The sequence below is a fragment of the Haemorhous mexicanus genome, chromosome 1, assembly GCF_027477595.1.
Source record: "Haemorhous mexicanus isolate bHaeMex1 chromosome 1, bHaeMex1.pri, whole genome shotgun sequence".
NCBI lineage: Eukaryota > Metazoa > Chordata > Aves > Passeriformes > Fringillidae > Haemorhous > Haemorhous mexicanus.
The window spans coordinates 89833200-89850765 of record NC_082341.1 but is presented as its reverse complement, the minus strand read 5'-3'; the positions used below and the strand labels follow the sequence as shown (position 1 = coordinate 89850765).

General features: G+C 45.1%; 1 protein-coding gene and 1 long non-coding RNA gene across 2 annotated transcripts in view; one reads left to right on the top strand and one right to left on the bottom strand.

Moving 5' to 3' along the window:
* PARD6G (par-6 family cell polarity regulator gamma) overlaps positions 1 to 15554 on the bottom strand; it is a 64934-nt gene extending 49380 nt beyond the window's left edge. The window contains exons 1-2 of the mRNA XM_059855590.1: positions 15328 to 15554; positions 2313 to 2535 (exon numbers count right to left, since the gene is read on the bottom strand). Coding sequence (XP_059711573.1) covers positions 2313 to 2535; positions 15328 to 15399 — 295 coding nt within the window. The 5' untranslated portion in view covers positions 15400 to 15554. The remainder of the gene's footprint in view (positions 1 to 2312; positions 2536 to 15327) is intronic.
* A 22-nt stretch (positions 15555 to 15576) lies between these two features.
* Positions 15577 to 17186, top strand: LOC132331797 (uncharacterized). The gene is made up of 2 exons (XR_009487688.1): positions 15577 to 16036; positions 16130 to 17186. It is a non-coding gene; the product is annotated as an uncharacterized LOC132331797 (long non-coding RNA).
* Positions 17187 to 17566: the final 380 nt, after the last annotated feature.

The window sequence follows — 17566 nt, the reverse complement described above, 5'->3', positions numbered from 1 at the left end:
AATATGACTGTGAAATTGACCTGACAAGAGAAAGGGTAACTCAGCTATAAACTGGGAAAACAGACAGGATGACTAATCATGCAGTTGATAAACAGTTTGCTTTGCTAGAAAAAGAGACCTGACCTTCAACTATTCAGTCCTCCTGTGCCTGCATACTTCTGCTGTGTTCCCTGAAACTCTCCCTACTCTTCAACACAGAGAACAACCTCTGGCAGCCAGCTCCCAGGACTACTCCCACTGAAAAGCAGTGATCCCTGATCTAACAGCCTAGAGAGTCCATGCTCTGCAGTCTCCTTCAAAGACCCAAGAGAACACTGCTCACATATTTAACTAGCATCCCTGTCATGCTAATTTCCTGCCTCTGAAGTCAGAATTTAGGGTGCAGGCACACCACATTCCCCTGAATGGCACAATGATTTCTTGGAGCTAGTCACCTTGCTCTCTTGTGCAGGTCTCCAACAGAAGGACCAGCACTGCTCTATCACCTCAGCAGAGCAAAGGAAAAAAAGATGAAAAGTTCACCTTCATTCTTGAAGGGAAACATTTCTAAGGCTTTGCCTAAGCAAAGGAGATGAACATGACTGTTACAGACCATCATCCACAAGTACTAATCTCAAATGCTAACCTCAGAAGTCCCTTATGAAAGTTAGCACTAAGCAAAGTGATGGGCCAGAATTTACTGTTCCCTTCAGCTTTATAGAGGGAGAAGGTGTGTTGGGAAAGATTTCAGGCTTTGCCACATGTGAGGAAGAACAGGCCTGTCTGTCTTCCTACATTTGTCAGCATGATTCTTTTCACTGAGCAACAGGTAAAATAAAAGCTTTTTAAAAAGGAAATATTGCCCTTTTCCATTAAGGTTAAAAGTTAGAAACCTTCATAACCAGCACACTTCTCCTAGAAGAAGAGGGAGAATTTTTTCTATAAGCAGACAACAGTTCTCTGATTTGCAGGTTTCTGTGATCAGCACTTCAGCAGCAAACCCCACCCAGTGGAAGGTTAGGTCAGTGGTTTCAGCAGTCTGTCCAGAGCACAGAGACCTGTGTTCTGAATAGAACTGATCCAGAGATGCAAACTTAAACTGAAGTAGGCATGACAAAGCCATGCAAAGGATTTCTAATGACTTGGCCCACCATGAACATTCACAAGCCCTAACAGGCATTGCAAGAAGACCTAATCGGATTTGTGATACACATTTGCACTTTCTGCACAAGAACAAGGAGCAAGTTTTCTCCCATAGACATTTCCACTCACCTAATAGGTCAACTAAACAAGCTGCTCTAAACCCTCTTCTCAACTGGCTCTTCAAGCATCTAAAAATGACTCTAAAAGGTGTCAGACAATATGCTCTGAGCAGACAGGAGCCACACAGTCCTAGATGTATTTGACGACACCAAATCAAACACAGTCCACCAGCTCACACCAATGAGCAGGTTGGAACCCCTTGCTAAATCCTTATCAGTACACAGCAAGAGTCCAGGCCAAAAAAAAGCCACAGGACTGCTCCAAGTCTCAAATCAAGTCTTGTTTCTGAATCTTTTGCTGACGAGATTTTAATTCCAAAAGCCCTGTGCTATAAATCACTACATGGCTGAAAAAAAAAAACTGTGGAGGAAGTGTTAAGACAGTGTTAGGTTCCCCTGGGATTTAAGGAGCTCTGTGAGAAGACACCTTATTATAAAAGCCAATCCTCTTCTGAAGAGACTGCCAAACATGGTCCTTAAGGAGAATAACACACAGGCCTTAAACCTGATGTCATCTTGACATTCAGGCAGTTCTCCCAAGGTTTGCTTGATGATTCAAAATGAGAAGAATCAGCATTCCTTAGTATAAGGACAGAGGGGGAAAAAAATCATTGTTTGCCAGGTTAAGAGTCAAACAAGATGTCGTTTGTGTCAATGTTTTTCCTTTCAGAACTACACATCTGTGTGCATTCACACACAGGCATGAACAACTTGGGTATGACACTATCAAGGTAGACAGATAAGATCTCTAAATGTGAAGCAGTAGTACTAAGATCCCCTTCCTCCACCAAGGGGAATGGTGCACCTGGCATGCTCAAGTGATGACAGGGTACCAGCAGCACAAGGTACATTCACCTCAGCATGGTATCCTTCAAACACCTTACAGGCAGCAGTGCAGTCCCCTCCCTGCCATGAAGCCATGCCATTCCTGCCAGCTGCAATGAAGTGCCTGTGAGGAAGAGGGCTCCTGAATGCCTCTTACAGGATTTCAGTCTTTAAATGGGTGCCACAAATTCATTCTTCCCTTTGCTGCAGCACACTTGGTGGCACTGAAATGAAACTGCATCTTACCTTGTCTTTGGATAAAAACCCTGAGCAGTGGATGAGCACTTGAAACAGCCTTGAAGAAGTTGTCATCATTATTAATAGGGAGAAGGTCTCCATGCACATCAGCATATCCGATCATCACTTCCAGGTTGGCTATGTGATGGATGTGAAGAATTAGTTTGTAGAAGTCTTCAAACTTTCCTGGCTTGTAGCGATCCAGAGAGAACCTTCTGAACTCTGCCCCAAACTGCAAGAGAAAGCAAACAGAGCATCAGCAGATGTGTCACCACAGGCCAACACTGCAGCCTGGCAAATCAACATGGTATGGATCACCTCTCTTCACAGAATTAGAGAGCCACTGGATCAATCAGGTTGGAAAAGACTTCCGAGATCGAGTCCAAGTTCTACTGTTCAAACCTATTCTGTGGTGAATACAGTCACATGTTGGTGCTTACAAGTCTACTAGTGGCCTTTTAGGTCCTCCCATCAGAACATAACCATGGTTACCAAGACATCACAGGTACACCCAAGTGTTCCATGTTAAAAGAAATCACATTTTTAAAATATTAAGTTCTCAATAAATCCTCTAGAGGATAACTGCATTTATAGGACTTAACTTTGAAGGTCCATCATTTATTGCCATCATCTCAGGCATCCACAGAGCCATCCCTCACCAAAGCAGAAGGTTTCACTCTGCTGCTTTCAAAAGAAATTACTCAGCTATTCAAACAACCTTATAAAAATTCTTTGCACATTTCCCATCAATACTACTGGGATCCCAACCACAAGACCTTTAAAGAAGCATGGTATGTGAGCGCACAGCTTGTTATTAGAAAATACACTCACTCTACATGACCCCTGAATTTCCTGGCAACCCATGCAGCAGAAGGAAAGTTAGTTTTCATGGCTTTATTTTTTCTGTCACTCCACTGGTTTTTATTTTTAAAGCTTTACAGACCATTAAGTGCTTGTCAAAAGAAAAAAAAAAAATAGCAGGGGTAGGAGGGTGTGATTTGGCACAAGACAATAGAAAATGTTATAAATCCATGAAGCTGTTTTAAGTAATTCAAAGTGACTGAGGAAAAGATTTCAATGGTCCTTATTTCTGATATTAGAAACAAAATATGCTGTTAAGAACTTGAGGGAAGAATTTGATCCTCTATTTAAGGAAATTATGATAATGAAAACAGGCATCTAGTTAGACTAAACAGCTTAAATCACCTTTCTGGTACATTTAATTTAATATTTCAGACTGTACAGTGTGAGTAAACTACTGTTCATAAACCAAACCTCTAAAGCCATCCTAACTCACTCTTGAACACATGGAACCACAGCCACAAATCCAAGAACAAGTAAGGCTGTAACTAGGACCTCATGGAAGTTCTTATTTGCAAAGTCAGCCAATACCAGGGCTTGAAACCAAAGACATAAAACTAACAAGCACACAAAAGAAATAAGAAGGGGGAGAATTTTCTCTAGACAAATTCTTCCTCAAAATGGAGAATGACTTGCTTAGAGGTTCTCAGCTGTTAAATCAACTATACATGCAAGCCACTCTTTTGCTGAGACTAACAAAATTATGAATCATCACCATAATCATCTTCAAGCAAAAAGGAAAAAGAGAAGCCAACATAACCCTACTGGCTTTGGGCACAAGCATGTTCTCAAATTACTTCCGCAGTTATGAAAATCCCACTCTTGAGCATCAAAGCCTAGTTGTGATCATCTGAAAGCTTGTTTAGTCAAATTATGCTGCTTGTTTGTAATATTAACTGCTAGTTCCAGTTTGGATTTCAGAGTGCCCATCCAAATGCACACAAAGCAAGCAAACCACAGCTGGTTCCAATGGAGGAAAAAAAATCCTCCTTCATCCTCCACTCCCTGCTCCTCTCCAGAAAAATGCGAGCGGCAACTTATTTCTGTGGACACACTTCAAACTGAAGTGTGAAGAGAAAAAGCTGAAGTCTTTTTATTTAAAAAGTAACCCGAAGCATTCTTTTTCTTAGATTCAAGCTGGATAAAGCTATCTTCAAGGGTCAAGTTTAACACCTATCTACATGATAAACTAAATGGGAGGGAACAAGACCTTTGTAGGTTTTGCTTAGAACTGCACCTACTCTTCTGCACACCTGAACAGAAATCTGGGATTCCTTGGGATTCCCTTAGCCAAAAAACCAGACACCAGTCCCAGTAACCATTTGTTTACTGGACAGCTTGTTCAGGACCATCAGCACACATGGTACTGTGGAGGAAGCAGCTGCTGTGCAGTCTTACCACAGGCAGTACAACACCCACCTCCCACAGCCCCCTCAGACCCATGGTCTGCTGAGGGAACCTGTCCTGCTCTGCCCAACACAGCTGAGGCAGAGCTCAGGACATTGCTCCCGGCAGGAAAGTGACATGGAAAAGGATGGAGGAGAGAACTAAGGATGGTTACTTGCACTTGGCTGGTATGACCCAAAGCTCAGCTAAGTTGCGGCATGAGAAGACAGCTGGCAAAAGGGCCAAGCCTCCCAGCCTAGCCCCTGCAGGCACACTGGAAACTACTGATCAGTGGAGCCTGACATGTGGGAATGCCATTGCAGGCTTGGGGCACTGAGGTCTGACAGGAATGTTGTCCAGTCGAATTGACTTGTTCACATGTTCAGCCTTAGGAAAGCCCAAGAGTCAATTTCATTTGCCTGGGAATAGCACAATAGTAAATAAATGCAGAAAATTTTACTTGTGCTTCCTGAATGACCCAGCTTTTTAAGGCAGGGGAGCTAGAAGGTGGGTCTGTAGAGGAGAAGGGAAGAATCAAGAGATTTAAGCAGATAATAAGAATTACTTTCTTTTTGTTTAAAGGTTAGTATTGCTGTAGTAATAGTTTAGCTGATTTATTCACCCTGTGCATATACACAGGCAGCAACCATTGTCAGCAGGTCTTTTCAGAGGAGGGAAAAACTGCTTCAGCTCATTCATCATCCCTAACGAGGCTGATAGAGAGTATCACAGTAATAATGGGGTTTGCAGTGCCACTCAGCTTGGAGACTGGGTGCTCTGCATTGTATTCAGCCAGGATTTCAAGATAACATCCACCGTCTATCTTACAGAAACTACAAATTCTGATAGCCAAAATGACTGATCTGCTTCTCTAAGCCACAAAGTTCATCTTATCATATCCCTTCACAGAAAGATACACAAGGACTGGTGTCTGCCAGCAAAGTCTCTGCCAGGACAATACTGTATTTCACTGTTTGATAAACTACCAGTTTTAACAAGCAGATTAGTTTTCCATAATGAAGTAAATTACTCAGGCCTATTGAACTAATGCAAATACTGCATTCAGTATTGCAGAAGTCAGAGGACAGAAGGATTGCAGGGAACTTACAAAGAATTTATTCTAACAGAGCTTATTATGACTGAAAAAAACAACTTAGAAAAAACCGTACATTTCGTTTCACAAAAATAACCTCCGCCCCAAGTTCCTCAAAGCATCAGCCAATCAGCCAATTTGTTGTCTGCAGTTTGATGACAAAAAGCACACAACAAAATGCAACACATCAGGCAGGAACCCCAAACAAAAACAGATGCCCAGAAAAATGTTCTGATAAAAGTTGTGTTAAAGAAGAAGGAAGACACAGCTAGCTGATCAAAACTTACACAGGCTGATCAAGAGCAATCAACTGCTTTCTTTGGCTTTTTTTCTGGCTAAAGGGTACAAGAGGTCAGAGGAGATGAGGGAGCAGGATTTTGAGGTTTGTTTACTTAGAGAGCTGTTGTTTTGTGAAATGAAGGAGTTATTTGCAAGCAAAAGAGGGCAACTCTTTTTTTTTTCCTTTAAATTTTAAGTTTCAAGATGTTTACAGGGCCAAAAATGAAGTCCTATGTTTATGAGGTGCCATCCCTCTAGTTTATTGCTGGCTTTGAAATCAGGCTATTGTAATAAGAAGACATCAAAGAGCAACATTTAGCAATAAACATGAGTTACATTACCCACCTACTTCTCTCATGAAGTAAAAAAATCAAGAACAGAAAGAAAATTAAACACTTTAATCCTTGCATAGACTGTAATTTCTGCTTACATCTGAGATTTTCAAAACTGGGAAGATTTAATCAGGCATGCTTTATCAGTGAGAATGAGCAGAGGGCAAGAAAGAGGAGGAGGGAAAATGTAAATGGTTTTGTGCTCACTGACTTCACCTGGGACTTCAGAGCTCTGCTGTCTCATTCACGTCTCTCTATCTTTGTTTCCTTTTTCTCCCCCAGTTACACCTTTCCCAGCTCACACAGAATTCTCTGGCTCTGCTCCCAGCCTCAGAGTGGCTGTCACTAGTGGCAAGAAGCCACCAAGCAAGCAGATGCTCTCTGCAACAAGTTTTCTCTTCAATGGCTTGCTCCAGAGCAGCTTTGCTTCACTAAAATGATCGAGCTAGTGGAAAGTGTGAGATTTCATGTTCTGCTCAGATCTTGCTATTTCTTTCAAGAGTCACAAGACTAAGACAGCTTCTCTTCTGTTTGCCCTTCACAGAAATCCCATCAGGGACACAGTTTCACTAGCTTCAGCCTCAAACTTTTTTCCTGATTGACATCATGCCATACTTCTACCCTTCTTCCTTCCATTCCTTCCTTTTACTTTCCCAGAGAAACACAGCCATGCTTTGGTATCTTAAATGCTTACAATAGTTTCTCCTACTGAAGAAAATCAGCGGTTCCCCTTCTTTTTCCTGCTTCTCTGACACAATGTTTCACATCTCATTTGGAACAGCCTTTGTAGTTCCTTCAACCCTCTCCAGGGGTCTGTAAGGCTCAGCTCAGGACAACACTTTTCTCTCTTCTGCATCTACTTGGAAGAGAAATTCTTCTCTCTCTGTTCCCATCACCCTCAGACCACCTTCTGCTCCTGAGATGCAGCTTGCATTCAGTCTCACAGATGCTTGGCTGTCAGCTCAAGGGCAACTTAAAGCCAAGGTTACCCTTTCCCCTGCCTCACTTACCTTATTTCACAGCTTCTGAAAACTAGACCACTTCACTGCTTATTTTGCCTCACACTGCAGTCTGTGAAAATAGTTTTCCACAAAAACAATTTTTTCAGCCTGTTTGTTTGGAACCATCATCCCTTTCTTTGCCAGCCCTGCTCCAGTAGTTCCTCTCCTATCAGGCCACCCATGTAGCTGCTTTCTCCCTACCATCTCTGTCAGCATTGCCTCCAAGCAGCACACTGCCAGCCTTCCTCACTGCCTCACCTCCCAATATTTAAACCCCCAGTGCCACTCTCCTTCAAGAAACAACTGTCTGCAGGAAAGCCAAGCCTTTAAAATAAACCTGTGACTTAACTGCCAAGTCTACCTTTCCAAAAGCAAGTATCTTCCTTTTTTATTCCAGTCCCCTGCATCTCTGGGAACAAACCAAAGTCTGTTTGCAAATGGTGTAGACCGAGATGGTCCTGTGCAACATACACTCTATCACACCACAGAGCTTAAGCACAAACACAGCACAGGATGCATACAGCCATGGCATGTCACCATCAGCATGAGGGAGAAAAAGAAGATTTGGCACCCTGCCACCCAGAGGGACAAAGCAATCGAGTCTGCTCAACAGCGTAGTTTCCCGCAGAAAGGCAGCTCTGCCCTACTCCAGGTCTCCAGCGAGAGCAAACCACTTGCAGAACACTTACTGAGAGGTATCCACATGGATACAGGAAACCTGCAACCAGTAAGGGCTCTGGCTGGTTGCAAACTTATTTAAGATCCTTTTAGCTGCCGACAGAGGCTTCCCCATGAGCTCAGTGCCAGCAACAGCTGCAGAGAAGTAATTTGATGCAGATGCATGCACACCCCTGGCCAGATCTGAAGGGGGACGGGGAACAGCTGTGCAGTGTGGAAGCAGGAGGGATGGCACAAGGCTGGGGGCCCTGGGGCTGGTGCACCACACCAGCCATTTCTGCTTGAATGAACTTCAGGCATTTTCTAATGGGAACTGGAATACCTCTGTACACTGGGATTTTGTCTTCACTTAGAGGAAGGCAACATCTCCCAAGGTACATTTCATCTTTTATCTCATGGCCTGCCATTGTAAAGGTAATTAGGGGCAAGCAGTGAATCCTTGGAAAAATCTTTCTTGGTTCCTAAAAGTTCAGATTAAGTGCACACAAAGTCTTTCAGAAAGGGAATGATAAGGGACTACAGAGGAAGGCGCTAATAATTGCACCTCTGAAGCACTCCTTGTGGAGGTGGCTCGTCCTGGAGCCTGTTAGACAGAGCCTCCACAGGTATTTTTACCTCACAGAGGAGACATTCCTTTCTGACTTGGCTGTAAACAGCATTTAATTTTCTGAGGTGCTCTTTAAACTTGAAAGGTCCATTGTTCAGTGTCCTTTAGGATGTTTCAGTGTGGCGAGACTAAATTTGAGAAGAGTACTCACGTAAGACAGACTGGCTGGATGAAGTTTTAAGCAGATCAGAAATTCCCAAGTTACTAGACTAAAAAGTATTACAAACAGGAGAGATCCTGCTGGAGGCAAGATCAAGAATGGGAAAGCATGGGAATACTGGAACACAAGATGGCAGCTTTCTGGTCAATACCATCCATCCAGCTAGCACAGCTGGTACCCAAGCCCATACTTGCTTCAGGAACGTTGATGGAGGAACTACCATCTTTCTGTGACAAGACAGACCTGAAACTACATCAGACCTGAGCACCAGAGCACGTTCTCCACCACACCATGCACTGTGACACCAGGTAGCTCAAAGCAGTGCTCCAGCCTTCCCTGTATCTCCTAGAGGTACTACTGCTCCTACAGTGTCAGAGTACAGGTCAGAGAAGTGAGTTACACTGTGCAGGTGCTCATTGCAGCTGTCACCTGAACAGAACTATCCCAAGATGACTTGTTTGTGCCACACTTTTCAGCTGAGAGGTTTGGCTTCTCGTCTGTGAAGGGCAGCAAGCACGCACAGGACCCACTGCTGTGGCTCAGCTGAAAGCTGTGGTCACTTTCTCTCATGACACCTAGCAGACAGACTTAGGGTTACCAGCTATGGCCACTTCAGAAAGCTATCCTACTACGAAGAACAAAGATTTGTTTGTAATGAGAGAGGAACCAGTGCTATTTAGCACATCAGAATAAGCACAATACCTGCTGTGAAAAGCCCAGCAAACTGGGATGGAAAGGAACAGAGGCAACACTTCTTAAGAGATTAATGTTTACAGTCTCTTTCTCTTGACACGTTTTGCAATCCAGACTGTCTCAAGTTGCTATTACTGTGGCACACTGTCTTCATTTGAGAGGGGGAAGCACTGCGGTTTTCTGAGTCCGTGCCACATTTGGTTTGCATATAATCAAATATGTTTTCAAGCTCAAAAACAGAAGTTAAATCAGATGGTTACAGGGCTTTTTACTGCACTTATTTTAGTTTTATGCCAGGTATGACAAGTATGACCTTAACTTGGAAGGATCTAAAGTACTGCTTAAAAACTTTAAGCAGACTTAAAGTCTGTTTTAACATTCTGTAGCATTTAAAAAGAGCGCTGCTTTTTGATCTATTTTGAAGTGTGCTACACATGGAAAACTTTTCTTAAAACTTCAGAAGGCTTGTACAGCTTCAGGGTTAGAGTGAAATCAAAGTACACAAGGCTGGAAAACACAATTTGTAGACCTCTGTCAGTTAACACCAGACAGTGCAGAACCAGACCTTTAAAATCTCTTTAGAGGAGGCTATTAAAAGTAAGCTTGCTCTTTTCTGCTGTTGCTGCAGTTTTTTAACTCTGCTTGATGTTACACTTCATACATTTCAAATACACAATGTGTATACATACACTGCCATAGCTGAACAATCATGTTCAGCAACAGTCATGTAATACCAGCAACTCTGGCAGGGAGGAAGATGCAAAAGGTTTAAACCATCAATCTTTATGTAACAGCACAGGCACACTTCTTCTTCGAAGGGGGAACAACACCCAGAAGGACAGGACAAAGCACCCACAAGCTGTTTGAATGCTACATCTATCTGCCAGCTGGGCAGGCTTGCTAAAGCACTGACTGCTACACGTGCCTCAGACCAAAACAGTCTTTCAGCTGCTAGTGACTTCCTAAGAGCACAGAGCACAGCTGATCCCAGACAGGCCTTTTGTCTTTGAACACCGTAGCAGCATCATGTCTACTCAGGACACATCAGAAAATGATTGAAAATTTATTGATAATCCATTTGCGGCACCCATCTAAACACCAACATTTAATGAGAGTCAAAACAGGATAGGAAAAGTAAGTATTAAAAAATATGGTCACAATTAACGGGTTCTATTTGTCTTAATGGGTTTGTTTATAGTGGTAGGATGTTAGTCACATTATTGTTAATCTGTAAATCAGTTTGCAATGCAAGAAAACGTGACAGTATTAATAAGGCAGAAATGTGACAGTCAGCACATGAGTCAGGTAGCTGTGCTTTTACAATCCTCAGCCACTATCAAAAGTTCCATTGTCTGAGAGGGTTCATCAACAACAAAGGGTTCTTCTGCAAAGCACTTTTATCAGGGAACGACAAGTACATTTAGCCAACTTTGAAATCATGAAAATTAGTTCTTACTAGTACAAACAGTTCACAGGAGTTCATATAGTAGTAACAGAAAAACAGTACTCTACTGCTTTTAAGCCAGAAACATGGACCTGTCAGTTTCAAAGTAAAAAAAAAAACTCAAACACACTTTCACAAACAATTCAAAGTGCTATCATTTAAAGGCCTGAGGCAATCTTATACTTTTACTATTACAAAATTTCTAAGAGATTGGAAAAGAAATACACATTTGGGTCGATAGTTACCCTCCCATTTGAAAAATCGCATATAGTAGCCAAGGGAAGAAAAAAATAAAATCTCCTTTCACTCGGAGCAAGACAAAAGAAGATTGGCTATATGGAGTTATAATTCAAGAGACGTTCCACCACTAATGTAGGAATTTCTATTTGAAAAGCATTTGTTCTTCTGTAGGCTTATATTCATGGGCAAAGAAGCCTGTCTGTAAAGCTAAAGACAGAAAATGAAAAATAGGTTAAGAACTCTGCCTGTGGCCACAAGATCCCAAACAAAACAAACACAAAAAGCCCCACACATTGCAGGCACTGGAGCTCTTCGTAAAAGGGAAAATAGGGGAGAGAAAGGGTCATCTGGAAACCTTTTTCAGAGATTAGAGGCAGTTTCTTGAGAGGGTACAGATACTTCACTTGTCACCCAACAGAGAAAAGGAGCCAGTGAGTACTGGACACATGAGAATACACAGTTGTTCTAAGCCAGCAAGCTAATGTGTTTTCAGAGCCTGTCTAAAAGGGCTGAAACATTAATCCTGAGCTACAGAGACAACACCTAGATAAGAACTGAGCTTCTAATTTATTTTGTCATGAAAGATGGGATAGAAAGGCAAAGGTATAATTACAATTCATTGAATATTTTCTTATGACATGTGCCAATTTTTAAGCAGATTTCTCTTTACCCTTCCTCTTTTCTATCTAGCACTAAGCTTTTAAGTGTTTTGATTTTTAAGGCCAGCTCTCTGAGGATGAAGCAGAGGGAGGGAAAAACCAGGGAGCTGGACAGAAGGGGACTTCTTAAAGAAGATGACTGCAGCAATTTCCACCGCTGCCATGTCTGAAACAGAGGTGCACAGATGACAGAGGATTTTCCCCTTCAGTATTTACTGCTGCACAGAGACCCATTAAGCTTTTGTAGCACCTTACAGTAACCAAGAGAAAAGTGACCTGGCATACACCAAAAGGTACAACACAGAGCCACAAAGCTCATCCTTCTGCAATGACAGAGCCAGAGAATATATCACTGCCAGTGTCTCCCCCCCTGTCCCCCCCCACAAAGTCACAGACATGAAAAATCCAGGGACACAAGAATTGCGAGCTGAAGCATGTTTTGGGCCATGTTCCCAGCAGGGCTGATGGGTCCAGCTAGGTTCAGCAGAGCTACAGGCTGGTTCAGACCCACAGAAATCCAATCATCCACAAACCTCACAGGCCTACTGAACAAAAAAAAGAGGAATACCACCTGCAGGTTTTGGTCCAATGGCACAAGAAGGATGTTGAATATTGGAATGAGTTCAGCCATCAAGATGCTCCCTCCTCCTCCCCCCCCCCCACCACTTCCAACACACACTCTGTTTTTAACAACCCTCTGGCACACATCAAGAACCTTGTAACTTAAGGTTACTTGGGGATTTCCAGAGAAGTATCTTATCCAGCATAGTACTTAGCACTGGCAAACTCTCCCTTTTCAATAATCAAGGGCACAAACTGACTTCCAAGAACTTGTTTTTTGGAGAAAATGGAAGAAATTCAGAAAATCCAGAAAAATCAGATTTCACAGGAGCCAATTCTGCATTGTGACTAATGCAAGACACCAGCAGGATGCTGGTTTATCCTTAAGGAAGGAACCACCTGGTTATCATAACAGAGGCAGGGCTATCAAAACCCCAGCATCTGCAAACTATCTCCCATCCAACACCCCACAACCATTTTTTCCCCAGAGCTCCTTCTGATCCAACTCAATCTTCAGAGGAGAAAAAGCTATTTCACACCATTGTGTAAAAGCAGCACTCTCTCACACTCAGCTCCTCTGCTAAAAGGGATTCCACCTGCCCACGGACTGCCACTTCCCCAGCCTTTGAAAAGCCACCAAGAATCCCTTGATCCCCGGCCAGCAGCATGCCCTGGCGCAGAGGCTGAGCTGCACCCACCTCCACTCACCTGGCAGCCTGTGCTCTCAGGCGATAGCTGCAAAATCATGAGTTCTCAGACTCAACTTTCAAGTTCTCAGGCAAGCCCAGGCAGGCTTCATACTTACAAAACACAAGAAACTAAGTGTTTAAAAGGCTGACTACGTAGGGCTACCAAAAGTAGCATTACTGAACCATTTTGTTCCCCCAGCCTCAGATAGTCCACGCAAACATAAAAAATCTCAATTCTGTATTTCTAGATGATTACAGCACAACAACACAGTGATCCATAGGGACAAGGCTGCCAGCATGACAACCCACCCTACAAGAGCACTGTGTTTTTGTAAGAGTTATCAGGTTTTCATACAGCATCTTGCCAGGTGCCATTGGCCAGAGCTTTTCACTGGACCTCCTTCAGATCACAGAAGAGTAACTCTGTGAGAGGGAGCCTGTGAGCTTTACAGGCAAAATAAAACTATCTTGCAATGTCAGCACCGATAGCCTGCTACATCAACAGCCTAGCTGTTATTGTGCCCAAGTCATGCTAACAGTAAAACTCACCAGCACCAGGAAATTCAACAGCACGGCTTCCACTGACACACACTGCAGATTCACAGATCATCGCTGGGTGTAGGCCCTCAACAGGGCATTTTCAATTTAGCTTCTATTTTTTCTTCCAATGCAGTAGAATTCTCCATACTAATTTCTGGGCCACCAGCAGTGACAACCCTGAGCTACAGAAGGCCTTCGTTCCCACCCATGTAAGTTTATTTTCCTTCCCTCCAAAAATCCGCAATCATTCCTAGGCTTACAATCTCCCCATACATCACTCTCTGTCTGTAGAACCAGGCAGGATTCACTTACAGAATTCCTGCAGCTGTAAAGGAAGCCATGAGCTCTTTATTATAAGGTTGCTATTTGTTACCAGAACAAAGTCAAGCTATGGCAACACTGAAGTAGAAGAGAGAGGATGAACTTAAAAATTCTCCTATGTGGTCAAGGCTTTAGTTTTACACTCATAGAATGTAAGGGGTATAATTCAGAAGACAGGATCTGGAGCATTTGGGAGCCACAAGGAATGTTGTGGGTGGGTTACATCTTAGAACCATTACAAGTCGAACCAAAACTTTCCAGCTATGGAAGAATGGAACTTTCTAGGCCAGTTGAGCCCTTTCAAGTGGCAACGGCAGGTTAGGAAATAAGGGCCTGAACCCACGTTTCAGGTGCCATGTTTAGAGATGATTGGCAGCTCCCTTGGATACAAGGTACTTCTCCCACTGAACCCATCTCTGTTCCATGCGTTGCTCCAAGGCCATTTGATCTGAATGGAAATTTTAACAGCAAAAATGGACAAAAATGAGCAGCACCAAGCAGAGAGTCCCAAAGACAACACATCCAACAATCTTTTCAGCAGGTGATCAGGGACTCCAGGAAAGGTTAACGTTATCCATACTCTTTTCAACTTATGCATTACTTACACCTTGCCTGTTATACGTGTTTAAAACACGGGCTTTCGGGGAGATTTCTCAGTTTTGCTTAAATGCTACTTATTTTTGTCCTCAGAGACAAGATTTTGATGTGCTGGTTCAACCGGGAGCAACCAAAGTGTGCTGAGGAGAGCTGAGCACGACCAACGCCAGGCACAGCCACCCGGCACCATCCTTTGCGGCGGCCAGCTACGGCAGCCCCGCCGATCTCGGCTCCTGCCCCAGCACCACAAGCGTGCACAAGCTGACGCCGGTGCCGGCATCCCGGCACAGCCGCCGCAGGAGGGGGAAGCTTCCCGCAGGTCTCCCTCCGGCTCCTGCTGCTCGCACCTATGGCAGCACCGGCGGGGGGACCCGGCACTTCTCCCTCCCGGTCCTCCGCTCCTCTCCTCAGAACGCGACGGGGCACCCATCCCGCCTACCGGGAGCCGGTCGGAGCACCGGGAGGCTGAAACGCCCCGGGGCGGGGCGGGAGCGGCACCGCCGCCGCGCCTCCCGGTGCCCCCGGGCCGAGCCCCATCCCGCCCGCCAGGCGAGGCCAGCGGCGCTTCCCGAGCCGCCCCACAAAGTTACCGCCGGAGTCCCCGCGGCGAAACAAAAGATGGAGCGGGAGCGGCGGGCGGGGAAGGGTCGCGCCGCCGCCTCGGCCGGGCAGGGGCGGCTCGCCAGGAGCTGCGCCTGGAGCGCTGATCCCGCCTCTCCGCCGGCCGCCGCCAGCCCGTCCCCGCTTGCGGGCTAAGCCTGGGACTCGGCTCCAGCCGCACCGGGCGGGGAGGGGAGACACGGGGGAAGGGGACTCCATTCATTTTCGGGAGCACCACCGGTCAGGGGCGCTCCCGGCCGAGGCCGCGCCGCGGTCTGCTCACCTTACTCTTCACTTCCACCGCGCTGCACTCCAGATACCGCAGAGTCTGAGATTTGTTGAAACTCCGGTTCATCTTCCCGGCCCCGCTGCCTCCCCTTCCCGCGCCGCCGCCTCCCTCCACGAGCCGCCGGCCCCGCTCGCGCCGCGCTCCGCTCCTGCGGCCACTTTGTTCCCGGCGCGCGCGCGCCAACGGCAGCGGCGGCGGCCGCAGGGATCCGCGCGGGGCTCGCGCTCCGGCTGGGCCGGCGGCGGGCGGGCGCCTGGGCCGGCGGGACACGCCCCGGACAGCCCGGGACACGCCTCGGACACGCCCCCGCTCGGCCCGGACACGCCCTCCCTCTGCGGCCGACGGGCTCCGACGTTCCCGGCGGAGCTGCGGCGCAGCAGGAATTGGTGCGGGAAGTGGTGTCCCGGGCCGCTGGCGGGCCCCGCTGCCGCAGCCGCGCACGAAGCACAAAGCGCCCCCGCGGCACCGCTCGCCGGGTGCCCCCCAGTGCTCGGAGGTGCCCGTTGTGCTTCACAAAAGAGACCCGCACGAACTTTTCCAGACAGCGCTGATTGTTCTTGAAAGAGGGTTGGGATCTGAAAAGTGCTGCGAGTCATTAATTTGAGACCACAGATCACCAGGTTTGGGAGGAGAGTTTCCACCACGCCCTCCTTGAAATAAATCGGTGGACTGCCTCCCTCTGCTAGCAGCTCTCACTAATTAGGTAGGTTATTAATTCAAGAATCTCGAAGGAACTTAACTTCTTTACGTCTTCTGCCAAGGATCTTTTTAATTTTAACAGACCTTTTTCCTTCAGTCAGCATCTTTTAGTCTCTGGGAGCCTTTGAAAGTGGTGTTTTTTTCCTACACAATCCTGCCCAAAACATCAAGTCGTGATGTACAGAAGCTCAGGACACGGCGCAGACCTGTGCAACCAGTTTTCTGCTGCTCGACTTCTCCTAGGATGGTCTGTCCCTCTAAGCAAGGAGCACAAAGCCCTAACAGACGTTAAAAGCCACCCATCTCTTCTCCAGGCTTGCTGGGCAGGTGTCAATGGCAGTGATGGGAATAACCACGAATTTAGGGGCAAAAGACAAGAACTGAGTTGACTTTTCATGCCACTCCAAGTAGGAGGATCAAAGCACATGCCCCAAATACAAATCAGCTCCATCTTATTGGAAAATGGACCTGAAATGAACGTTCGCCACACGTTCTGGGCTTGCACTGTATTTGGAAGGCTTGCTGTAAGTTAAACTGCAAAAATAAAGTCTAGAGAGCTGAGAAAGGAAATGTTTGTATGAACTTGCTCTTTCCTCTTTTCATCTTAGCATGAGCAATGCAGCAGCTTTGCTTTCCTGCTGTGATGGCCAAGGCCAAGCTGTGGAGATACAGCATCCCTGGCGTGCTCAGAGGCTGAACAGCCCTTTTGGGATGTTTCAATGTAAAGATGGATCTTGAAATCCAGCAGCTGGATCTGTATGATTTAGTGCTTCAACATCTGGAGCAACAAGGCCAGTCCAGTGGCATGAAGTTAATCAGTAGCTGGAGGACTGGTCTTCAGTCCAGTTTTTTGAAATTTTTTGTTTCAATTTCTTTGGTCTGTTTTTGAGGTTGGGTTTTTTTGGTGGGTTTTCTTTTTTGTTTGTTTGCTTGTTTGTTTCTTCTAAGAAACAAAGTTCTCAATAGACAGAAACCAGCAAGTGTTTTTAGTCTTAATTTTAAATTTGGTACTTGTTGTATTTGTGATGCCCATTTGAGAAGTACACATTAAACTTGCTTGTCTTTTATTTTATGCTTACTTCAGGGAGCACCAATGTTTCATTACCATCTATTTTATATTAATAAAGACTCTTCAAACTAATAATGCCTACCAAGTTGTGAGTAACCAGAATGAGAATTCAATGAAAATTAATTAAAAATATTTTTTTTGGGTGAGAGAAAAGCTGGTAAGCCATACTGAATTAATAAAAAAATGAAGATACATGTTTCAAAGCACAAAACAGGGGTTTATTTACCAGCAGAGCTAAAGGGATTTCCACTCTCCCTTCCCCAGCTATTGCAGATCCTGTTCATGTTTCCACCACCACATGAATAGACAATCCTCTTCCTCTCATCTACCCTGTCTTTGAAGTTAACAGGTATATTCAGGACAAAAATTACTTTATTTGAGACGTGGAGCTGAATTTTTTTTATTTTTTCTGTTTCTTCTATCCTACAAGAATTTAGAAATGGTAGATTACTGCTTCTCCTTTTT